The sequence below is a fragment of the Stegostoma tigrinum genome, chromosome 38 (genome assembly GCF_030684315.1).
Source record: "Stegostoma tigrinum isolate sSteTig4 chromosome 38, sSteTig4.hap1, whole genome shotgun sequence".
Taxonomy (NCBI): domain Eukaryota; kingdom Metazoa; phylum Chordata; class Chondrichthyes; order Orectolobiformes; family Stegostomatidae; genus Stegostoma; species Stegostoma tigrinum.
The window spans coordinates 23,013,440-23,038,295 of NC_081391.1; the positions used below are offsets into that span (position 1 = coordinate 23,013,440).

At 46.4% G+C, this 24,856-nt stretch overlaps 1 protein-coding gene across 1 annotated transcript in view; it reads right to left on the reverse strand.

The window, feature by feature from the left end:
• Nucleotides 1–24,856, reverse strand: part of zgc:92360 (uncharacterized protein LOC436988 homolog) — a 71,721-nt gene that overhangs the window by 20,328 nt on the left and 26,537 nt on the right. The window contains exons 3-6 of the mRNA XM_048521266.2: nucleotides 22,439–22,530; nucleotides 21,118–21,200; nucleotides 13,212–13,324; nucleotides 9,424–9,570 (exon numbers count right to left, since the gene is read on the reverse strand). Coding sequence (XP_048377223.1) covers nucleotides 9,424–9,570; nucleotides 13,212–13,324; nucleotides 21,118–21,200; nucleotides 22,439–22,530 — 435 coding nt within the window. The remainder of the gene's footprint in view (nucleotides 1–9,423; nucleotides 9,571–13,211; nucleotides 13,325–21,117; nucleotides 21,201–22,438; nucleotides 22,531–24,856) is intronic.

Sequence of the window (24,856 nt, forward strand, 5' to 3'; positions counted from 1 at the left end):
AATGTCTCTGTTTCTCTCCAGGACCTTCCCGCTAAGTGTAATAAGGCCTGCCCTGATTTGCCTTTCCAAAATGTGGCACTTAACATTTATCTAAATTAAATTCCATCTGCCACTCCTCGGCCCATTGGCCCATCTGAGCGAGATCCCATTGTGCTCTGAGATAACCTTCTTCACTGTCCACCATACCATCAATTTTGGTGACATCTGCAAACTTGGTAAGCTATGACCGAGATTCAGACGGAAGGTAGAAGCTCAGACACAAGTGGCCAGAGTTGGATGGAGCATTGAGCTCGCTACAATGTCTGACGGATTCCTAGAATATCATAGGATCCCGACAGTGTGGAAACAGGCCCTTCGGCCCAACAAGGGTACACCGACCCTCAGAGCATCCCACCCAGACCCATCTCCCTATAATCCACCTTCCAGTCCCTTCTTTCTTTCTTTGTTTTCTTCTTTCTTCCCCTTGTTCCTTCTACCTTCCCTTCCTTTCTTTTCTTTCTACTGGACCCAAAAGATCTATTCTCTCACACTGCCCAACTGCTTCAGTTTCCTGACAGCGCATGAAGTTTCTTTTCCATGTAATGTACACTGCAGGGCTGTGCACTGACTCCAGTGAGGCGGCGGTAAATTGCCTGTGTCTCTACCAAACAAGTAGAATCCTGTTCCAGGCTCTGGAAAGTGCTGCAGGAATTCCACCCCCATTTGAGGCTGACAAATTTAACGAGTGTGCGTGAGACACACAGTTCGTTTCTTTTTTGAGGAACAGTTATGCAAACTGGACATGTTCCCACAGGTAAAGACAAGGCTGAGAGGGGGTGGGATTGCTGTTCTTTTTAGACTTCCAAGAACAGAACAATGTGACAAGCTGTTTCACCTTCTCTGCAACAGCACATCCACAGGGTATGCCCTGCACTTAAAGGAATTAGATTCAAATTGGATTGATGCAGTCAGTATTCCGGGAAATGAGTGATTAATGTATGGAACAGGAGCCCTGAGGCAGAATTCATTTAAATATCAAAGGATTCCACTATTTTACTGAGAAGACAATGTGTCCCAAGAGTTATGCAGCACAGAAATAGGCCCTTTGGACCGACTCGTTCATGCCGGCCAGCTTTCCTCAGCTGAGCTAGTCCCATTTGCCTGAGTTTGGCCCATATCCCTCTAAACGTTTCCTACCCTTGCACCGGTCCAAATGTCTTAAGTATTACAATTGTATCAGCATCTCCCAGCTCCTCTGGCAGTTCATTTCACACACGAACCACCCTCTGTGTGAAATAGTTGCCTTTTGGGTCCCTTTTAAATCTATTTCCTCTCACCTTGAAAATACATGCTCTAGATTTGAACTCCCCGGCCCTAGAGAAAAGGCCTTTGCTATTCACATTATCTCTGCCCTTCAGGATTTTATAGACCTCTAAGAGGTCACTCCGCAACCTCATATGCTCCAGGGAAAAAAAATTCCTAGCCTATCCAGCTTCTCCTTTAAAACTCAAACCCAGGAATATGCTTGTAAATCTTTAGTCATTTCCAATTTAGTCATTTTGTATCGCACCTCATCAGGACAAACACAAGAGTGCAAAGTTTGTAAGGTTCACACCAATTTATCCTGCAGGACAATAGAGTGTCAACTGGTTGACAAATTGCCCCTCATTGGCTGAAGTGTTGCGAGGGAGAAATCAAATCAATTTCCTTCTAGCGAGTTTTGAGAAGATTTGTAGCTCAGGTTGAGGTTCTGGATGTGAGTTTGCTTGCTGAGCTGGAAGGTTCGTTTTCAGACGTTTCGTCACCATTCTAGGTAACATCATCAGTGAGCCTCCGACGAAGCGCTGGTGTTATGTCCCGCTTTCTATTTATTTATCTATCTATTTATAAATAGAAAGCGGGACATAACACCAGCGCTTCGTCGGAGGCTCACTGATGATGTTACCTAGAATGGTAACGAAACGTCTGAAAACGAACCTTCCAGCTCAGCGAGCAAACTCACACCCACAATTTCTTTCTGTAGAAAACATTCAGAACCCAGTATATGAAATAATTTGAAATGTGACCTGTGGGGAGTGTGGATTGGAAGGACTAAATGTCTTTGGATTGATGGTTTCCAAAGCTCTCCCTCGATAGGGTATTTCCTGGGTCTGCTGTTGGCTTGCGATCACTGTGTTTGGTAAATAGCTCCATTATTGTTACCTCAGAGGGTGGTAGAAGGTGGATAAGATGCTTTGTGCTTTTAATGCTTTTAGTTATGAGCCTAAGTTGCGTTGTGGAGGTTTCAGTACATACTGCAAGCTGGCACTGCAGGGCCGTACTGAACTGGAATGTTGAGCTGTTGGAGCAGTTGGTTGTAAATACGGCCTGGAGACCAAGGCTATATTTGCCTCATCAGGTGGATGATCGATTCCCATGTGCACTATCTTCAAGGAGGGTAGGGGATTTTTGGTCTGGTGACCTCTCCTGGCAGGTTGACTCCACGGAGAGATCAAGATCCCTTTGGCATGGAGTGATGGGCTATGCCACCTCCTCTTTCAATCAGCTGACTCTTAAGTACAAGTTGTTTGTTCATCTCATTGCTTTTGGGATCATTTTGGGCTCAGTGTTCCGAGCCTGCCTTGGCCAGAGCATTCCAATGAGACTCTGCCCACAAGCCCTGTCCTCCCACACCCTCCACTGCTCAATCACCTGGGATAGGCAAAAAAAAGGTCAAAAAAAACAGAAGCCAATGAGCTGGGGAGAACTTCTGAAAAATGTTTTTAATTCTTTCAGGAAGAAGGAGGTGTCACCAGCTGGACCAAGGAACATTTATAGACCTACCCTAATCATCCCTGAGAAAGTGGTGGTGAGCTGCCATCTTGAACCACTGCAATGTTTGGGCTGTAGGTCACCGGCCGTAATGTCAGGCAGAGAGTTCCAGGATATGGACCCAGGGACATTGAAGCAAGGGCCAGTGTGTGTCAGGAAACCCCTCCATCCGTCCCTCTGGTGTCACTGTTGGAAATCGCTGGTGACTGTCCAGTTGACCTCCAACACAATTCAAAAACTAATTCACCATGTGAGCTGCCTTGAAATTCTTCCATCATGAAAGATCCCATACTGGTCTGCCTACTGCTCTATCATGACATCCTTTGAGGAGGAGTGGGAAGGGGTTTAGAGAATAACCTGAACAGAGCAGTATTTATTCTGACCACCATTGATATTAAAGACAGAAATGACCAGAGAAACTCAGCAGGTCTGGCAGCATCTGCGGAGAGTAGGCAGAGTTAATGTTTCAAGGCTAGTGACTCATCATCAGAAACAAGGTTCTAAAGGAGGGCCACAGCAGCCAAAGCGTTAACTCTGATTTCTCTCCACAGATGCTGCGAGACCTGCTGAACTTTTCCAGCAACTTTTGTTTTGATCACACGTTTCCAACATTTTGTTTTGTTTTATTGATTGAGAAAAGTCACATTGGAATAAACGGCTAAAGGGCATTTATCTAAATTGATTAAACCCCAGCTCTACGCCTTGGAGTAACATCAGAAAACCCCAGGTTTAATTTTTTATTCTCTCATGGGGATGAATGGACTAGCATCTACTGTCTATCTCTAACTGCCCCAGAACGGAGTGGCTTGCTGGGTCATTTCAGAGGGTATCTGAGAGCCAACCACATTGCTGTGCACCTGGAGTCATATGTAGGCCAGACCAGGTAAGCATGAGAGATTTCCTTCCCTAAAGGACAGTAGTGAACTGCATGGGTTTTTACAAAGATCGATGATAGTTGTCATGGCCCAACCTCTCCCTCTAATGGATTAACAATTTAAAACTCCCAATCAAAGATGGAGCACAGGAGCTTGAGAGGTGACCTTATAGAGATTTATAAAATCATGCGGGGTTATGGATAGGGTTAATGGTAGGTATCCTTTCCCTCAGGTGGGGAATTTCAAGGCCGGGGGTGGGGGGAGTGGGGAGACACATTTTTAAGGTGAGAGGAGAAATAGTTAAAAAAAGACATGGGGGCAACTTTTTTTCCACAGAGGATGGTTCAACTATGGAATGAATTTCCTGAGGAAGTGGTGGATGTGGGTACATTTACAACATTTAAAAGACATTTGGATAAGTACGTGAATAGGAAAGGTTTGGAGGGATATGGGCCAGGAGCAGGCAGGTGGGACTAGTTTAGTTTGGGATTATGGTTGTTATGGGCTAGTTGGATCAAAGCATCTGTTTCCATGCTGTAAGGCTCTATGATACTGGGGCAATAGATAGATATGACTTTAATTCAGGAAATTGAGATGTAGAATCAGTTTGAGTGAAGATGAAGAGTAATTTGGAAAAGAAGACACGAATGGGAGTGAGATAAGGGGCCCTGAACTGCAACCACAATGTTGGACAAAATATACAGGAAGGAGTATAAGGGCTGTTGTGGCACAGTGATAGTGTTCCTACCTCAGGAGATCTGGGTTCAAGACTCACCTGCTCCATAGAGTGTGACCCAGCATCTCTGAACAGCTTGTTTAAAAATATCAATGAGGAAGAAAATCAGGCATTTGTGATAAAAGGACAGCAGTAGCCTTCAGCAGATTTTAATTTGCGTACAAATTAGAATAACCAACTTGGCAATAAGAGTTCACATTGAAAGTTTCCAAGACGGTTCCTGAGAACAGAATATCCTGGAAGCAACCAAAGAGAAGACTATTCTGGACACAGTAATTGATAACATCTGAGGAAGGGACCTAAAAGGTAGCAGTAATCAACTACCACTGAATTTTATTATCAGTTTCAAAGGGAGAAGAGTTTGTCTAAGACAAGTGCTTTAAGTAATGGCAACAATAGAGGCTTGAAAGCAGAGCCAGCTGAAGTGATCTGGGATATTCGGTTAGCCGATAGGTTAGTAGAGACATGGAGGCTGACATTTAAAGGACTATTTCAGAATATTCAGCATAAATACATTCCTAGTAAAAAGTTCCAAAGCGAGGATCCACCACCCATGGTTATGGAAAGAAGTTAAAGGAAAATTTCAAACTGAAGGAAAAAGTGTATAATTACACAAAGATAAGTGACAGGTCAGAATACAAAGCACAGCAGAGAATCACAGAATCCCTACAGTGTGGAAGCAGGCCATTTGGCCCATCACCCAGTTACAAGAAGGGTATTATCAAGCTGGAGAGGGCTCAGAGAGATTCACCAGGATGTTGCCGGGTGTGGAAAGTTTGAGTTATAAGGATAGGCTGGATAGGCTGGGGCATTTTTTTCACTGGTGTGTAGGAGGTTGAGAGGTGGTCAGCAAGAAGTTTATAAAATCATGAGGGATATAGATAGGGTTAGTGGTAGGTGTCTTTTCCCCAGGACAGAGAATTCAAGACTAGGAGGCACATTTTTAAGGTGAGATGAGAGAGATTTAATAAAGGCATGAGACAAATTTCTTTACACGCAGGGCGGTTTTTGTGTGGAATAAACTTCCTGATGAAGTGGTGGATGTGGGTACAGTTACAGCATTTAAAAGACATTTGGTTGAATATATGATAGGAAACATTTGGAGGGATATGGGCCAGAAGCAGGTAGGTGGGACTAGTTTAGTTTGGGATTATGTTTGGCATGGACTGGGTGGACCGAAGGGTCTGTTTCCAGGCTATATGGATCTATGACTCTGTCAAGTCCACATTAACCCTCTGAAGAGCATCCAACTTGGACCCAGTGCCCCCCCTACCCTATCCCTGCAACCCTGCATTTCCCATGGCTAACCCACCTAACCTACACATCCCCGGATGCTACGGGCAATTTCCCATTGCCAATCCACACTAACCTTCACACCTTTGGACTGTGGGAGGAATCTGACGCTCCCGGAGGAAGCCCATGCAGACACGGGGAGAATGTGCAAACTCCATACAGTTGCCCGAGGGTGGAATTGAACCCGGGTCCTCAGTTACTGTGTCGCCCAAATGACAAGGGTTAATTGCGACAAATAAATTTGAGCAAGCCAGGATGCTAGCCAGAAATGTAAAACCAGATAGCAAGAGGTCCTTTTAGGTATCTAAAAAGGATAAAGACTAATAAAGTGAGTGTTGGTCCTCTAGAGAGTGAGAAGGGAGGGTTAACAATAGATAATAAAGAAAAGACAGATGTAATGAACAAATATTTTATTCCTGTCTTCACTATGGAGGATATAAAACCCATCCCAATAACGGCTGTGAATCAGGAAGCTGAAGGTGGGCACAAAGTTTCTGAGGTTATAATAGTAGCACTCAGTAAACTGTGAGGCATTGCGATTAATAGCGACTATGGTGAGAGAATGGGGATGTAGGTGTGAGGAAGTGTCTCTGATGGTGGCAGCATGGTTTTGTAGAGGCTATGTCTTATAGCAGTGGTGAGATGTCATGTTGGATTGCCAATGCTTGCCCAGGTGCACAGGGGACTCTCCAAGATAGCGTGGGCACAGGGATACTGGCATTTCAGCTGGTGCCCTCTGAATGATAAGTTGTCTGTGAAAGATATGCCATAAGAATAGAATTGGACATCAGGAATGCCATAGAGGCAGACCAGGTAGTGACTGAGGTGGGTGTGGTAAGATAAGGCAAATCTCATGAGGTCATGTGGTGAGAAACTCTCCAAAACAACATGATGCAACTTTGCACTAAGCGAAAAGAAATGTAAGAAACAAACGGTGCAGTTTGGCAGGAGGAATAAGAAAAGCAGAGAGTCATTTAAATGGAGATCGACTGCAGAATTGAAAAGTGCAGAGGGAACTGGGTGTTCGAGCATATGATTCACAAAAAGTTAGTGTACAAGTCCAGTTAGTGATAAAGAAAGTTTAATGGGATATTCTCCTTTGTTATGATAGGAAGACAATATAAAATTAAGGAGGCTATGCTTCAGGTGCTGATGTCGGACTGGGGTAGACAAAGTCAGAAATCGCACCACGCCAGGTTATATTCCAGCAGGTTTATTTGAAGTCACAGGCTTTTTGAACGCTGCCCCCTCATCAGGTGAAGTGGCCAGGCGAAGACTTCACTAGAAGAAGGAGCAGCGCTCCGAAAGCTTGTGATTTCAAATAAACCTTGTTCAACCATAACTTGGTGTAGTGTGAGTTCTGACTCAGTCATACAAGACACTGGGGAGGCCACATCTTGAATACTGTGTACAGTTTTAGTCTTCCTTATTTAAGGAAGGATCTAAATGCATTTGGAGGTGATTTAGATGAGGTTTACCGAATCAAATAAAAGGAGTGAGTGAATTGTGTTGTGAGGATAGATTGGACCATCCGGGCTGGTTCCCACTGGTGTTTAGAAAAGTGAGGAGTGACTTGAGGAGCGTCAGATTCTGAATGGTCCTGAGAAGGTGAAGGGTGAAAGGATGTGTTGCCTGGTGGGTCAGTCCAGAACCAGGGGACCACTGTTTCAACTTTAGAGATTGCCCTTTCAGGACAGAAACGACGAGAATAATTTTTCTCAGAAGGTTGCGTGACTTTGGAACTCTACCGCTGAAGGAGGTGGAGGCATGATGACTGAATATTCTCGAGGCAGGGGTGGATAGTTTTGTGTGGGGCAGAGAATGAAGGATTGTTGAGGTCAGATGGGAATGTTAAATTCAGAACAGAAACAGGTCATCCACAATCTTATTGAATGGTGGAGTAGATTCGATTGGCCGAATGGGCTACTCCTGCTTCTATTTTGTGTGTTTAATGTTTGATACGTATTAGATGAGAACATATGGAAACTCAGTCCAAATAATTCATGGTAATATTCATTTGCATGTCTGTGAAGGTACATCTATATCCAGAGATGTACATTGGGTGGGTGGGGGTGTGGGGGGAGTGGTGGTTGTGGAAGGGAGAGAGAGAGAAATGTGATTAAATTTAATTGCAGGGATTCTAAAAGACTTGAGAGATTCCTTAAATGAGGACGATGTGGGATAAATTCATTTCTCTATTTAATATTCATCACAACTGCTTTTGTAGAATTGCCTTTAACATTTTTTAAAGGACCTAATTTGTTGATGTAAATTGAGTCCAATTAGCACAAATTTCCAATTAATATATTAAGCTTCATCATTTTGCTTTCAATCATTGAAGGAAATTAGAGACATATTTCTGCTGAATTTCAGCTCGTGTGACAGTCTCTTGCCTCAGTCCTGTCTCACTCACTCATCACTCCAGCTCTTGCTGATTTACATTTGCTTACAAATGACTCTATAGAATGTTTTTCCTCCTTGTGTTTCCATCTCTACATTGCCTTCCCTTGTCTGTCTCTGTCACTTCCTCCTGCTCTGCAATCCCACTCTACGGCCCTTCACTCTCTGACTGCGAGATGTTCAGAACCAGGGGTCATAGTTTCAGGGTTAGGGGTGTACCTTTTAAGAATGAAGGGTTTGAGTTATAGGGAGAGGCTGGATAGGCTGGGACTTTTTTCACTGGAGCACAGGAGGTCAAGGGGTGACCTTATAGAGGTTTATAAAATCATGAGGGGTGTAGATACGGTGAATAGCTAGGGTCTCTTCCCCAGGGTAGGGGAAGTTCAAAACTAGAGGGGCATATTGTCAAGATGAGAGTAGAAAAATTTGAAAGGGACCTGGGGGCAACTTCTTCAAGCAGGAGGTGGTTCGTGTGTGGAATGAACTGCCAGAGGAAGTGGTCGGTGCAGGTACAGTTACAACATTTAAAAGACGTTTGGACAGGTGCATAAATAGGACAGGTTTAGAGGGAGATGGGCCAAACACAGGTAAATCGGACTAGTTTATTTTGGGAAACTTGGTTGGCACAAAAAAGTTGGACTGAAGGGTCCATTTCACAGTATGACTCTCTGACTGAGATGAGGAGAAGTGTCTTCAAGAGGGTGGTGATCCTTTGGAATTCACTACTACAGAAAGCTGTTGAGGACAAACCATTTTGTGTGTTTTCAAGAAGGAGGTAGCTATAACTGTTGTGGCTAAAGGGATCATGGGATATGGGGTGGTTGGTAGTGAGGGCCGAATTAGGGTATTGAGCTCAATGATCAGCCATGATCATATTGAATAGTGTAGCAGGCTTGAGGGGAGTGAATGGTCTACTTCTGCTCCTATTATCAATGTTCCTATGACTCTGGCGTCTTCTGACATCACTGTTCCCTTTGTCTGGCCAGTGGTGATCCTGCCTTAAGCTGTCTAGCCTCTAAGCCTTTGAAATTTCCCTCCCAAACCTCACTGCTTCCCTCTTTTAAGATCCAGCTTAAAATTCAGGTCTTTGGCCAAGATTGTAGTCATCACTCCCTCACTGGCTTAAAGCTCATTTTCATTCTCTTGTTCACTGTCGCCAATGTGAGAGATGCTATATAAATCTGCATCATTGCTGTTTTCAATCCCTATGCACGTTAACATCTCAGTCTATTTCATGGCCATGTAGAATGGGGAGTTTAACCAAACGGAAACTCACAGTCACGCCACGAGCTATTAGTGTTGTGTTATCTTCACATCCGTCTGCCTCACCTTTTCCTCTTCATGATACACAAAAATATTCCGAGTGCTATTGTCCTTCAAGTAGGTGATCTGAAGGCCATTGGGATTCCCAATCTTGGTTGGTTGGAAGGTTGCATTGATATTGTCCACTTTAATCACTGCCTTGGGCTCTTTAGCCTGTGAGAGAGAGAGAGACAAGATAACATCGTTCCCCACTTTGTTGGTAAATTAAATGTTAGCCTCAGACACAACGGATGCACTCACTGTCAACGATTCATTATATGTGAATAATCTTCCCAATCTCCATGACTGCCTTCAATGCCTTAAAACCCACCTTTTGGACCAATCTATCCTACTGGTGTCCAATATAAATAGTTTCAAAACATAGACCCAAAGACGGAGCTTTGCACTTTACACTCATCAGAACTGGGACCAAACTTTGAAAAGGAACAGCAATTTTTTTTTATTCATTCACAAAATGAGGGCATCACTGGCCCGGCCAGCTTTTATTGCCCATCCCTAATGACCCAGAGGGCAGTTAAGAGTCAACCACATTTTGCTGTGAGTCTGGAGTCACATGTAAGCCAGACCAGGTAAGGATGGCAGTTTCCTTCCTTAAAGGATGTTAATAAACCAGATGGGTTTTTCCGACAATTGACAAATGTTTTCATGGTCATGATTAGACTCTTAATTCCAGATTTTTGGTGAATTCAAATTCCACTATCTGCTATGATGGGATTCGAGCACAGCTTCCAAATTACAAAGCGTGAGAGGAGGGTGCTGGTCAGGAAGGTGCAGTTGTGTTCATCAATTGTTGTGTAAATCAGTGTTCCCTTTTATGTCGATTGCAAGACGCAAAGCTTTGAGCAGGATTACAGCTCTGCAGTGCCAAGCAATTCTCTGAGTCGGTTTCTTTCTGTCTTGAGGATGGTTTTCTATGCTAAAAGATTATGAAATGTTGTTATAGTGGCGGAGTAAGATTAAATAAGGGATGACAAATTCCATGGCAAGATGGAGACAATGCTGGTAACAGTTGCTAAAACTGGATCATGTGATGTCATTTCCTGTATCTGTTCTCCTTCACTCGTCAGTTTCAGGAACCACAACTTGAGATTTTCTCCTTCTAAGTAATGAAGGAACTAAAGGCAATATCATCTTGGAACTAGCTCAGGAGGAAAGGAAGAACTTCTGTTGCTCCAGCATCTTTCGTGACCTCAGGAACACACGGATGATTACACCTTTGCAATGTTGCTTCTTTTTCCTCACCGTAACCCGCCAATCTTCGTCCAATGGTCAACCACACGGGGCAGACTTTTAAAGTGCAAGGCAGGAGGTTTCGAGCGAACGTGATGAAAATCTCTTTCACCCAGAGGCCGGTGGAGGGTCTGGAATGCGCTGCCCAGGAGGGTAGTTGAGGCAATAAAACCCACAACCTTTTCAAAAAGTTTAAGCAAATGAAGTGTCATTCCTTAACATTCAAGGCCCAACCATTTCACGCAGAGGGTGGTGCGTGTTTGGAACGAGCTGCCAGAGGAAGTGGTGGAGGCTGGTACAGTTACAGGATTTAAAAGGCACCTGGATGGGGACATGGATAGGAAGGGTTCGGAGGGATATGAGCCTAATGCTGGAAAATGGGACTAGATTGATTTAGGATATCTGGTCAGTATGGACGAGTTGGACTGAAAGGTCTGTTTCCATGCTGTGCAGCTCTATGACCGTATGGTTATGGATCTAGAGCGGAAGAGTGGAACTAGTACAGGTGGTAGTGTATTTTTGGCATTACAAAATCGATGGGCCAAAGGGCCTCTTTTGTACTGTATGATTCTATGAGTCTCTCTCTTATTCTTCAATGGGATGTGGGCACTGCTGGCAAAGCCTGTTCTCTAACTGCCCTTGAACTGAGTGACCATTTCAGAGGGTAGTGAGGAATCAATCACACTGCTTTGGGTCTGGAGTCTCATATAGGGCACAAAAATAGAAGTTGCTGGAAAAGCTCAGCAGACCTGGCAGCATCTGTGAGGAAAAAAGTTTAAGCAAATGAAGTGTCATTCCTTAACATTCAAGGCCCAACCATTTCACGCAGAGGGTGGTGCGTGTTTGGAACGAGCTGCCAGAGGAAGTGGTGGAGGCTGGTACAGTTACAGGATTTAAAAGGCACCTGGATGGGGACATGGATAGGAAGGGTTCGGAGGGATATGAGCCTAATGCTGGCAAATGGGACTAGATTGATTTAACGTTTCAGGTCCGGTGACCCTTCCTCAGACCTTGCCCATATAGGGCAGACCGGGCAAGGACGGCAGCATTCTCTCTGATGGGTTTTTACAACAGTGAAAAGGATTGGTCATGGTCACCATCACTGAGGGTAGCTGTGCATTCCAGGTTTATTTCTGAATTCGGATTCCACCTGCTGCCACGCTGACCACGTCCTTACAGGAATAGCCAGGGGATGTGGATGGCCAGCCAGCATCTGCCCCTGGAATAACCGTAAGAACTACGGCAGCCAATTGACACACAGAGAGCTCCCATGAACCAGCAATGGGAGAATGGCCAGGTTGCTTGTTTTTAGTTGATTTAAAAATAAACACAGTATTTCAGACATGGAGCTTCTTTCTAATAGTGGCCACAGGACCTTTTACATTCACCCGAGATAGTCACACAGAGGCCTGGTTTACCAACCAAAGGATCGCACCCTCTGAGAGGCTGCAATGCCACCAGACAGCATTGTGAGGGTTAGGCTGCACTATCTGGCCAGGACCTGAACCATAATGGAACAGTTTAAAGTTGTGAAAAGTGAGCTATAAATGATTTCTTTCATCCTCATGACTTCTGGGTTGAAACTATTTTGCAGGATCTGGGTGATTACCACTTTCATACAGAATCATAGAATCCTTCATGTCCATAAAGAGGCCATTCAGCCCAGTGAGTCACACTGATCCCCTGAATAGCATTCCACGCATCCCCATAACCCAGTATTTCCCACCTATCCTTCATATCCCGAGACACCACAGGCAACTTCCTACGGCCAATCCACCTAATCTGCACATCTTTGGGACTGTGGGAGGAAACCGGATCACCTGGAGGAATCCCACACAGACACGGGGAGAATGTGCAAACTCCCCACAGACAGTCACCCGAGGGTGGAGCTGAACCCGGGGCCCTGACGCTGTGAGGCAGCAGTGCTAACCGCTGAGCCAGTTTTATCGGTAAATATAAAATTCTCCCGCTCGCTATTCAAACAGACCCCACCCTGGGCACTGTGTGTATGTAAGAGGTGGAATTCCCAAACTTTTTCCCACTGGGAACCCCACGCCTGGAATTTTGTGCAGGCCACTCAGATGGAACTGTAGGATTATGGAGGTGGGAAGGAGGCTGTAGCAGGCTATGTGGAAGAACTGTATGAGTTGGGGAGGAAGACCTGCAAGTCGTGGCAAGATCAGAGGTAGAGAAAATTATAATGAGATCTATGTTTGTTTTTCAAGAAAAAGCACTTGAAGCTTTTTTTATTGCTGCAGGAGCCAAACTTCGAGGTTGAGTTACTTAGGCCACACCCAAAGACTGAAAGCCAAAAATACAAGATTGAAAGCTACCTCATAGCTTAATACTCGCTCTACTGGAGCCATTGGGTCTCAAAGCTCGTGGCTCCCCAGAATTTTGTCCCATATCCCTCCCCCCCTCCCACTGTCCAAGCTGGAATGTTCTGTTGATCTGCTTTCCAATCTGACTGTCCCTAAGGCTCATTTGGCTTCATACTTCTGTCTGAGAGATCACTAAAGTTGGGCATCTAAATGAAAATAAGTCCAGAACAGCTTTAGACCTACATCGTGCTTGGCAAAGTATTTGAGCACTCCATCGGCCTCTGATAGGACAAACTTTCTGTTCAGGAACTGCCCGTTATCCCGGCCACGTTTCCACAGAAACCCTTCTCTATAGCCTATGGGATAAAACACATGGAAACAATAGGGTATTTAATGCGACTTCAGAACAGAAAGCAATGCAGATGCTGTAAAGCAGAAACACAAATAGAGCTTACTGGACAAACTCAGCAGGTCTGGCAGCACCTGTGAAGAGAAAAGTCAGAGTTAATGTTTCAGGCCTGGTGGCCCTTCCTCAGAACGATGCGACAATTATATTGTGGGGCTAAGGCACCTGTGTGTACATGAAGGTGTTGAATACTGTAAATCATAAGAAGAGGCCATTCAGCCCATCAAGTCTCAGAAGCATCCCACCTAGACCTACTGCATCCCCACATGGGCTCATTACCAAGGCTAGCTCACCTGCACGTTCCTGAACACTATGGGTAATTTAGCATGGCCAATCCACCCTAACCTGGACATCCCTGGGCACTATGGGACAACTTAGCACGGCCGACCCACCCTAACCTGCACATCCCTCGGCTGGGGGAGGAAACTGGAGCACCCGAAGGAAAATCATGCGAGTTGTACTTGATCCAACTTTACCCATAGTGCTGTACGTCTTGCTGTCTACAATCTGTGGTTTCACCATGTAGATAAAACCCAGGAGAAAGTCCAAAACACCTTCCTTTTTGTTTTAAAGCCTGGGGGTTGAAAAGAATTTTCCACACTCTGAGCTTGCCATGACTCCTACCTGAGCAGCTGCTGCCAATTCCCTGAAGCAGGTTTTAATCAGTCAGTGAACAAACAGCACCTCTCTGTCAACTCAGGCTCACTTCGGCCTGAGCTTATATCCAGCAGTTTGTGCAAAAAAGGAACAGAATCGTGCCATTCCCTGAGAGGTCCCTTCTGTATCAGGATTAGAAATCCTGTTCATTTCACTCTCCAAGGCTTTTGTTAGCCTCAGGCCTCTGTATAAAATGGCCTGCTCCACACATTACTATTTCCATCGATCACTCCTCTGCACCACTCACCCCTCCCTTTGTCTCTGAGCCTGATGAAAACTACCATCAGTAGAAGGCTGAGAGGCACAAAATGTGGAAGGAGAGAGGACTGAGAGACACCAGTCAGTGTACAGATATCTCCCTGAGAGAGAGAGAGAGGACTGAGAGACACCAGTCAGTGTACAGATATCTCCCTGAGAGAGAGAGTGGGTACTGAGAGACACCAGTCAGTGTACAGATATCTCCCTGTGTGTGAGAGAGAGAGGCGGTACTGAGAGACACCAGTCAGTGCACAGATATCTCCCTGAAAGAGAGAGAGGGGACTGAGAGACACCAGTCAGTGTACAGATATCTCCCTAAGAGAGAGTAAGGGGGTACTGAGAGACACCAGTCAGTGGGCAGATATCTCCCTAAGAGAGTGTGAGGGGGTACTGAGAGACATCAGTCAGTGTACAGATATCTCCCTGAGAGAGAGAGAGAGAGAGAGAGAGAGAGGACTGAGAGACACCTGTCATTTTACAGATATCTCCCTGAGAGAGTGAGGGGGTACTGACAGACACCAGTCAGTGGGCAGATATCTCCCTGAGAGAGAGAGAGAGAGAGATGGGGGGGCACTGAGAGACACCAGTCAGTGTACAGATATCTCCCTGAGAGAGAGAGGAGGGGGTACTGAGAGACACCAGTCAGTGTACAGATATCTCCCTGAGAGAGAGAGGAGGGGGTACTGAGAGACACCAGTCAGTGTACAGATATATCCCTGAGAGAGAGAGAGGACTGAGAGACACCTGTCATTTTACAGATATCTCCCTGAGAGAGAGAGGAGGGGGTACTGACAGACACCAGTCAGTGTACAGATATCTCCCTGAGTGAGTGTGAGGGGGTGCTGAGAGACACCAGTCAGTGTACAGATATCTCCCTGAGAGAGAGTGACGGGGTACTGAGAGACACCAGTCAGTGTACAGATATATCCCTGAGAGAGAGAGGAGGGGGTACTGAGAGACACCAGTCAGTGTACAGATATATCCCTGAGTGAGTGTGAGGGGGTGCTGAGAGACACCAGTCAGTGTACAGATATCTCCCTGAGTGAGTGTGAGGGGGTGCTGAGAGACACCAGTCAGTGTACAGATATCTCCCTGAGAGAGAGTGAGGGGGTACTGAGAGACACCAGTCAGTGTACAGATATCTCCCTGTGTGAGAGAGAGGGGACTGAGAGACACCAGTCAGTGTACAGATATCTCCCTGAGAGAGAGAGAGAGAGAGATGGGGGGGCACTGAGAGACACCAGTCAGTGTACAGATATCTCCCTGAGAGAGAGAGAGAGAGAGATGGGGGGGCACTGAGAGACACCAGTCAGTGTACAGATATCTCCCTGAGAGAGAGAGGAGGGGGTACTGAGAGACACCAGTCAGTGTACAGATATATCCCTGAGAGAGAGAGAGGACTGAGAGACACCTGTCATTTTACAGATATCTCCCTGAGAGAGTGAGGGGGTACTGACAGACACCAGTCAGTGGGCAGATATCTCCCTGAGTGAGTGTGAGGGGGTGCTGAGAGACACCAGTCAGTGTACAGATATCTCCCTGAGACAGAGTGAGGGGGTACTGAGAGACACCAGTCAGTGTACAGATATCTCCCTGAGAGAGAGAGAGGGGACTGAGAGAAACCAGTCAGTGTACAGATATCTCCCTGAGAGAGAGTGAGGGGGTACTGAGAGAAACCAGTCAGTGTACAGATATCTCCCTGAGAGAGAGAGGGGGGACTGAGAGACACCAGTCAGTGTACAGATATCTCCCTGAGAGAGAGGGGGGGGACTGAGAGACACCAGTCAGTGTACAGATATCTCCCTGAGAGGGAGAGAGGGGGGACTGAGAGACACCAGTCAGTGTACAGATATCTCCCTGAGAGAGAGGGGGGGTACTGAGAGACACCAGTCAGTGTACAGATATCTCCCTGAGGCACAGCAGTCAGGGTACAGCTCAGCTTTTCTGATGAAAAGTGAGAAACACCAGCCTCGGGGTCGGGTGGGAACGGTTAGGGTGGTTATGGCTGGAAAAGGGCGGTTTAATGGAGAAAATGGGCAGATTATTTGGCTGAAATGGCTCTATTTGGTGATGTCAGTTCAGAATGTGTTTCGTAGTGAGTACCCTGTGGAGCCTGTGAGCTGGAAATGTGGGTGTCACATCCTTCCCAGTTGGTTTGCAGGTGAACCTTAGTGTTTGCTGTACCTTGGCTTGTGGTACTTCCCTTATTCCAAGTTCCCAGCTCCAAACGCCACTCCAGAGGCTCGGGCACATTGCCTCTGTTCACTCTCCTGGCATGAAACTGAACACTTCCAACTGAGTGGCAGCTACAGATGATTCTATAACACAACAGTTGCATTCCTTGTGATCTCATGCTATAGAAAATTGTGTTATAGGGAAATCGCTGCAGAAAATTGCTTTACCTGTGCGGTAGAAAGCTTGCGTTATCCAGACAGGGTCCACTATTCGTCAATCACGTTACAGCCAATTCACATTCACAAAACATGCATTATAGCAGAACTACCTGTATTTTGAAGCTGGAGGCTTCTTTGTGGTTTCTAGGGTCAGTATTAAACCCTAAACTAAAATGTGGCGACTATCAAATTGGTATTACGTCGGCTGCTTCATTTGAAGTTGCAGCAGTGACTACACTTCACAATGTACTTCATTAGGCGTAAAACACTTTGAGACATCTCTGGTGCTACACAAATGCAAGTTCTTTATGCTTCTGAGAGAGTGGGGCTGACTGAACTCCCTTGGATAGTTGACCAGGGTTCGTGCATGGAGATCTCGATGATTTTGGCTGCTAAAGTGTTAAATCACGAGTCTTTGCACACTTAGCAGGGGGAAGGGCTGACCAGAAGCTTTTAAATCCGGGTCACGATCCTGTGGTTTTGAGTAAATGGGGTTTATTGCTAAAGATAGAAACAGTGTGAGCTAAATTTGCCTTGGAAACTTGGTGACCATACTAAAACAAAACACAAGGGTCTGACCAACAGTGCCCCACAGGAGAGGGAGTCAGCAGGACAGAGATAACATGCTTCTTTCAATTTTCTGTGGTAATTCTGTGGAATATAGTTCCTCTTTATGCAAACTGCACTAATTTCAGTCAATATTACGAGGCAGGTTGATTAACTGATAAGATTGGGGCTTCTAAAAACTGTAACTAAAAATGGCCGAGTTTCTGCAAAGCACTGAAGCACACTGTACTGTGTCACTCAGCTGTGAAGGCTGGACCCAGCAAGTGCTGGCAACACATTGGCTTTTCGAACCACGCTCTCTGCCTCTCTCGATGAGTGAGTGCTGTAACCAGTCGAGCCAAACAAAGAGGAAGGTTCTAGACTGCAGTGTCAATGCTTTTGCGCATTTCACTCTTGAGATGCAGGCATTGCTAACTGGGCCCATCCCGAACTAGCAGGTGGTGAGCTGCACCCCCCCCCACCTTGATGTAGTACAGTCGCTGAGTTCCTACAGTGCAGGAAGAGGCCATTCAGCCCAACAAGTCTGCACTTACCCTCCAAACAGCATTCCACCCACACCCCAATCTGCACATCTTTGGGACTGTGGGAGGAACAGGAGTGCCCGGAGGAAACCCACGCAGACACAGGGAGAATGTGCAAACTCCACCCAGACAGGCCCTCGAGGGTGGAATCAAACCCGGGTCCCTGGCACTGTAAGGCAGCCGTGCTAACCACTGAGCCACCGTGTCGCACACAGTCATTGGCCAAAACTACTTTTCGCCTTCAGAAGACAATGAAATCAATAGTACTAGACTGGAGTTACATATAGGCTGAGGCTGGCCAAGGTTCCCTTCCTGAAAGTATGCTGGTGAAGCAATCTTACAACTCTCCGTCAGCTCCCAGCTCACATTTACTGATTCCTGTTTTATTTCCAGATTTAAAAAGAAATTCAAAACTCTCAATTTATCCTAATGGGGTTTAAACTTGGTCTTATAGACCTCAGTACCTCACTGTTCCCTTGACCACGGTAGTGGCACACAGTCAACAAGTTAAAGGAAATAAAGGTGCCCTGTTTCCAGTCACTGCCCAGTGACCCATGCCACGTGGAGCACAGGATCAGATTATGTTCTGATTCCTTCCGTAGTCAAATAGCTGACCCATGTTTTAAAAGCTTGTGACCGGGTCAGAGGAGCTCAGGAGCAGGAGAAGGACTGGACTATATTACTGTCGAGTCTGTGCCATTTCAAAATGGTGTTGGCTGATCTTGGGCACAGCCTGACTCTCCCCCCACCTGCCCCAGCCTTGTACTTCCCCGAGAGACAAAAAACGTGCCTGTCCCAGCCTTGAATGTATTCCAGTGATGAAAATGTGGCAGTTCCTCCCCATCTCTGACTGACGTGGTCAGCCCCTTATCCTGACACCGCGCCCTGGGTTTTAGATCCCCCTCTGTCTACGCTAATAAATGCCAAAGTTGTCCCAGCTGAGCATAGGGCTGCTCTCTCATCAGAGAGGCCATGAGACAACTGGTAGTAGTTTAACCTGAGACAAGGGGAGAGGTTGAGAAGGTGGCACCTCAGCTGTGTGGCTGGTGGCCTGGTGTGATGGCGTCACTTTGTATCACAAACCAGCTGCCTGGCCAACTGAGCTAACTGATCCCTCCATCCATGCTACCATGCTTACTCAGTTAATGGTATGGCCCTGGGGAGTGTTGTTCAATAGAGAGACCTATGGGTGCAGGTACATAGTTCTCTTCTCTCCCTTCTTCAGAGATAAAGGGTCCTGACCTGAAAAGTCAGCTTTACTGTTCCTCCAATGCTGCCCGGCCTGCTGTGTTCCTCCAGCTCCACACTGTGTTATCTCTGACTCCAGCATTGGCCGTTCTTACCATCTCTGAGTGAGCTGGGCTGAAGGGCCTCCTGCCTTGCTGTAGAATTGTGATAGGTTTAAGGTGAGAGGGAAAACATATAAAAGGGACCTAAGGGGCAGCTTTTTCACACAGAGGGTGGTGCATGTATGGAATGAGCTGCCAGAGGAAGTGGTGGAGGCTGGTACAATTACAGCATTTAAAAGGCATCTGGATGGGTATGTGAATAGGAAGGGTTTAGAGGGACATGGGCCAAATGCTGGCAAATGGAACCAGATTAATATCGGGTATGTGGTCAGCATGGACAGGCTGGACTGAAGGGTCTGTTTCTGTGCTGTACAGCTCCATGAGTCTAATTTCATATCCACAATTCTATCAGTCCTTATCTCTCCTATTCGCCACTTGGATGGCACCTTATGGATTTTTTTTGCAAATCCAGATACATTACCAGGTGTATTGATTACCCTTTCCATTCTCTACATTCTAAAAGAGCTGTAATAAGTTTGCTAACCTGGATTTCCCCTCAGTAAAGACACAGTGATCTTGTTTTAATCACACAATGCTTTTCTAAATGCATTGTTTTGACTTCCTCAGTGATAGATTCCAGCATGTTCTGAGCAAAGGAATCAGAGTAAAAATGCACAAATCATTAAAGCTAGCAAAACCTAAACCAGGACAGCAGCAAAATCAGCATTTGGGTTTATTCCTATGGATACAACCGAGAAAGAGGGAAGTTATACTAAACTGGATCAAAACTGAAAGAACTATGGATGCTATGATTTACAAAACACAAAAGTTGCTGGAAAAGCTCAGCAGGTCTGGCAGCATCTGTGAACTGAAAACAGAGTTAACGTTTCGGGTCCAGTGACCCTTCCCCAGAAATGTTTCCCCAGCTCTGAGCAAGGGTCACCGAACTCAAAACGTTAACTCTGATATTTTTCTTCACAGATGCTGCCAGATCTGCTAATCTTTACCAGGAGGTGGTGTGTGTGTGTGTGTGTGTGTGTGTGTGTGTGTGTGTGTGTGTGTGTGTGTGTGTTTGTGTGTGTGTGTGTGTGTGTGTGTGTGTGTGTGTGTTTGTGCATGTGTTTGCCTGTCTGTGTGTGTGTGTACATCTGTGTGTGTCTGTGTGGGTCTATGTGTGTGTCTGTGTCTGTGTGTGCATGTGGGTGGGTGCATCTGTAGGTGTGTGTGTGTGTGTGTGTGTGTGTGTGTGTGTGTGTGTGTGTAAACTGGATAAAATCTTGGTGACATCACATTACTGTATAAAGGCTTGCTGTAAGAAGGTTATAGTGGAGGGGAGAGGGTGATAAAAAGATTTATAAGGGATGATATTAGAATTGTCAGTTTATATTGGTCAGAAAAGGATAAACAGACTGTGTCTTTTTTCTCTTGAACAAAGAAACATAAGGACTGGTTACGTAGAAATCTTTAAAATAGTGGAAGGCTTTAAAAGAATGGACACAGACAGAATGGTTTCACCTGTGGGGAAGAACAAATGTAAAAGTAGAACTCATAAAAATAAGATGGTGACCAAGAAATCCAATAGGGAAGTCAGGAGAAACTTCCAGAGAATAATATTGCCAGGCAGCAGGGCAAATGTGGGATCAGGTGAGCTGCTGAAATGGAGACCTAGTATGGAAACAATGGGCCGAACAGCCTCCTGCTGTACCGTACCCGGCCTATGTGTCCTTGCCCAGAGAATGTTGAGAATGTGGAACATGCTCCTGCAGTGAATGGTTGAGATACACAAGTAGAGACAGGTTTGTGCAACAGCTGTATTGACACGAGGGAGGCAGGATTACAATGTAATGCCGAGAGAGCTCGATGAGCAAAGGAGAGAGGAAGATCGAGTGCACCTGAAACTGCAGACACAAGGCAGCAAGGGGGAGTGCCTCTTCCGTGCTGGAAGGTCAATGGCATTTTATGGAATTTTACTCATTCTCTGTCTCGCCCCTCCACTGAATTTTAACACAATATGAATCAATGTGGAGTGGGAGTATGGAATCACCTTCTCCCACTTACCTGTAGCATAGGCCAATGGTTTATTAGGCTCCATGAAGTCCTTGCGTTCATACTTTGCTCGAATCCACTGCTCTCGCAGGACCCTGCAACATTCAAGGGAGATCGATACCAACAATTCCCATCTTTCTGTCGAGATTCTTTTTCTCATTTAGTTTCTGCCCTGCTCTCTCTGCTCTATTTCCCTCAATCTCTGGTCCCAGTCCAGTCGGGCACTTAACCTGTTCTACCTTCCACCTTGTCCCCTCTCCAGCACATTCTGTTCCCACCACCTCTCCATCCCATTGGACAGATGACATGGATACTTCAGTGTGTGACAGTGTGTGTGAGAGTTTCAGGTAACTCAGTGTGTGACAGTGTGTGAGAGAGTTACAGGTAACCCAGTGTGTGACACTGTATGTGTGAGTTACAGGTAACCCAGTGTGTGACACTGTGTGTGAGAGTTACAGGTAACTCAGTGTGTGAGAGAGTTACAGGTAACCCAGAGTGTGATCGTGTGTGAGAGAGTTACAGGTAACTCAGTCAGTGTGAGAGTTACAGATAACTCAGTGTGAAACAGTGTGTGTGAGAGTTACAGGTAACCCAGTGTGTGACAGTGTGTGTATGAGTTATAGGTAACCCAGTGTGTGATAGCGTGTGTATGAGTTACAGGTAACCCAGTGTGTGACAGAGTTACAGGTAACTCAGTATGTGAGAGAGTTACAGGTAACTCAGTGTGTGAGAGAGTTACAGGTAACTCAGTGTGTGACAGTGTGTATATGTGTTACAGGTAACCCAGTGTGAGAGAGAGTTACAGGTAACCCAGTATGTGACAGTGTGTATATGAGTTACAGGCAACCCAGTGTGTGAGAGAGTTACAGGTAACCTAGTGTGTGACACTGTGTGAGAGTTCTAGGTAACTCAGTGTGTGACAGTGTGTGTGAGAGTTACACATAACCCAGTGGGTGACAGTGTGTGTGAGAGTTATAGGTAACCCAGTGTGTGACCGTGTGAGAGGGAGTTACAGGTAACCCAGTATGTGACAGTGTGTATATGAGTTACAGGTAACCCAGTGTGTGACAGTGTGTGAGAGTTCTAGGTAACTCAGTGTGAGAGTTACAGGTAACTCAGTGTGTGTGTGAGTTACAGGTAACTCAGTGTGTGCTGCAACTGAGCCCTTGCAGTCCATGGTTAAACCAAAACAAAAGCAGAAAGATACTCAATTCCAATGAAGGCCTTGATGCATTGGATGAACGGGGTGTGATGTTTTCTTTGAGTGTTTCACTGTTGCTAGCTCCAGTGGAAACAGGCAGAAGCTGGGGTTCAGGCCCTGTACCGTACTCACTGACAATCCGTGTAAGTCGGGACGTAGTAATATATCGGCACATGCGCTTCGTACTTCTCCTTTGCAGCTTCGTTTCCATGCTGGGCCATAAACTGGAAGAGAGAGTGAGTTGGGGTTAAAGACTGAAGCTGGAGTGTGCGGGCACTCAAACTCTTTCCTTGTTTCTCTCTGCTGTTGGATAGTGTTAACCTTCGACCCGACATTGGGAGGTGACAGAGAGCCATGAGCTCCTTCAAGCTTGTTGCCTCTCTCAGACAGCCAGGGATAAGAGTAGGAGAATATACAGGCACAAACTGGCAACCTACTGTGGACCGTCTCTGTGAACAACACACAGGGAGGAGGAATACAGAGCAGAGTGATTAACTGCAGCCTAAAGTGGATAACTGGGGGACAATATGTACAAATGAAGATAGACAGCAGGGGGATAGGCTCCACTGAGAGAGACTGAGCAAGCTGGGCCTGTATTGTCTGAAGTTTCAAACAGTGAGAGGCGTTCGAATTAAAACCTACATAATCCTTGCAGGGACAGACCAGGTAAATGAGGGTAAAGTGTTTCCCAGGGACAGCAGTCAGGAGGCAGTGGGAGTGAAACAATTTAAAAATAAGCGGGATGCCCATTAGGACTGGCAAATGGGAGTAGATTAATTTAGGATATTTGGTTGGCAGGCTTGAGGTGGTCTGAAGGGTCCGTTTCTGCACTGTACATCTCTATGACTCTATGACTGAGGTAGAGCGAATTTCTTTTACTCAGAGTCTTGTGAACTTTGGAATTCTACAGAGGGCTTTTGAAGACCAGTCTCTGAGTATATTTGAGGCAGAGATTGCGAGATTGGGTGAGTGAAAGGAATCAAAGTATTTGACGAGCCATAATCAGGACAGGATCAATGGGCTGAATGGCCTACAGCTATGTCACTAAACGTCTTACAGGCAAGTCGATTACAGAGATCCTCACAGAATCCCCTCATTAACCTGGAGAGCAGTTTGGATCCTTTTCCTTCAATCTCATTCTTGCACTGCGAGCAACACTGGCAAACTTGGTGTTTGTTGCCTGTCTCTTGTGACCCCCCGTGAAGCTGATGGTGAGTGGTCTTGAGCTGATACAGTCCAAGCGGTGTATGGACCAGAGTGACGTACGGACCAGAGTGGCGTACGGACCAGAGCAGTGTAGGGACCAGAGCGGCATACGGACCAGAGCAGTGTACGGACCAGAAGGTGTTTGGACCAGAGCGGTGTACGGACCAGACCGGCGTATGGACCAGAGTGGCGTATGGACCAGAGCAGTGTACGGACCAGAAGGTGTTTGGACCAGAGCGGCGTACGGACCAGACCGGCGTATGGACCAGAGTGGCGTACGGACCAGAGCAGTGTAGGGACCAGAGCGGCATACGGACCAGAGCGGCGAAGGGACCAGAGTGGCGTAAGGACCAGGGCGGCGTAAGGACCAGAGCGGCGTACAGACCAGAGCGGCGTACGGACCAGAGCGGCGTAGGGACCAGAGCGGTGTACAGACCAGAGCGGTGTATGGACCAGAAGGTGTAGGGGCCAGAGCGGTGTACAGACCTGAAGGTGTACGGGCCAGAGCAGCGTGTGGACCAGAGCGGCGTAGGGACCAGAGTGGCGTACGGACCAGAACGGCGTACGGACCAGAGTGGCATATGGACCAGAGCGACATAGGGACCAGAGCGACATAGGGACCAGAGGGTGTATGGACCCGAGTGGCATAGGGACCAGAGAGGCGTACGGGCCAGAGTGGCATACGGACCGGAGCAGTTTATGGACCAGTTCAGGACTGTAATCCAGTGACAATAGGGGAGCAGCGATACTTGTCCCTGTTGGGATGCTGCAAACCTTACAGGGTAGGTTACCAGGGAAGATAAAACAGAAGTTGCTGGAAAAGCTCAGCAGGTCTGGTGGGATCTGTGAAGAAAAGTCAGAGTTAATGCTTCGGGTCTGGTGACTCTTCCTCTGAACTGATCTCCCTGAGAAAGGGTCACTGGACCCGATACATTGCTTTGATATTTTTCCTTCAGCCAGACCTGCTGAGCTGTTCCAGCAACTTCTGTTTTTGTTCCTGATTCACAGCACCCTGAGCTCATTCAGTTTCTGTTAGGTTAGGTTACCATTCTGGTTGGGTGTATTCTCATGTGATGTCCCAGTTCAAAACCCATCCCCCAGTCCTGCTACAGGCTCATCATTCACCCACATCGCACCCCCAACCCCATCCCCTGGCATGCTACCTCTCTGTGTCCAATGAGAAGGTCGAACACACACTATTACCCAATGGCATGAATCTTGTTGGCTAAATAGCATCTCACTCCTCATCTCCAACCTTTGAGCTTCAAATGCATTGACATGTAATGATCGCAACACCCGGAGTTCCCAACTATTGTTTCACACAGATGTCCCGCTCGCTGACTA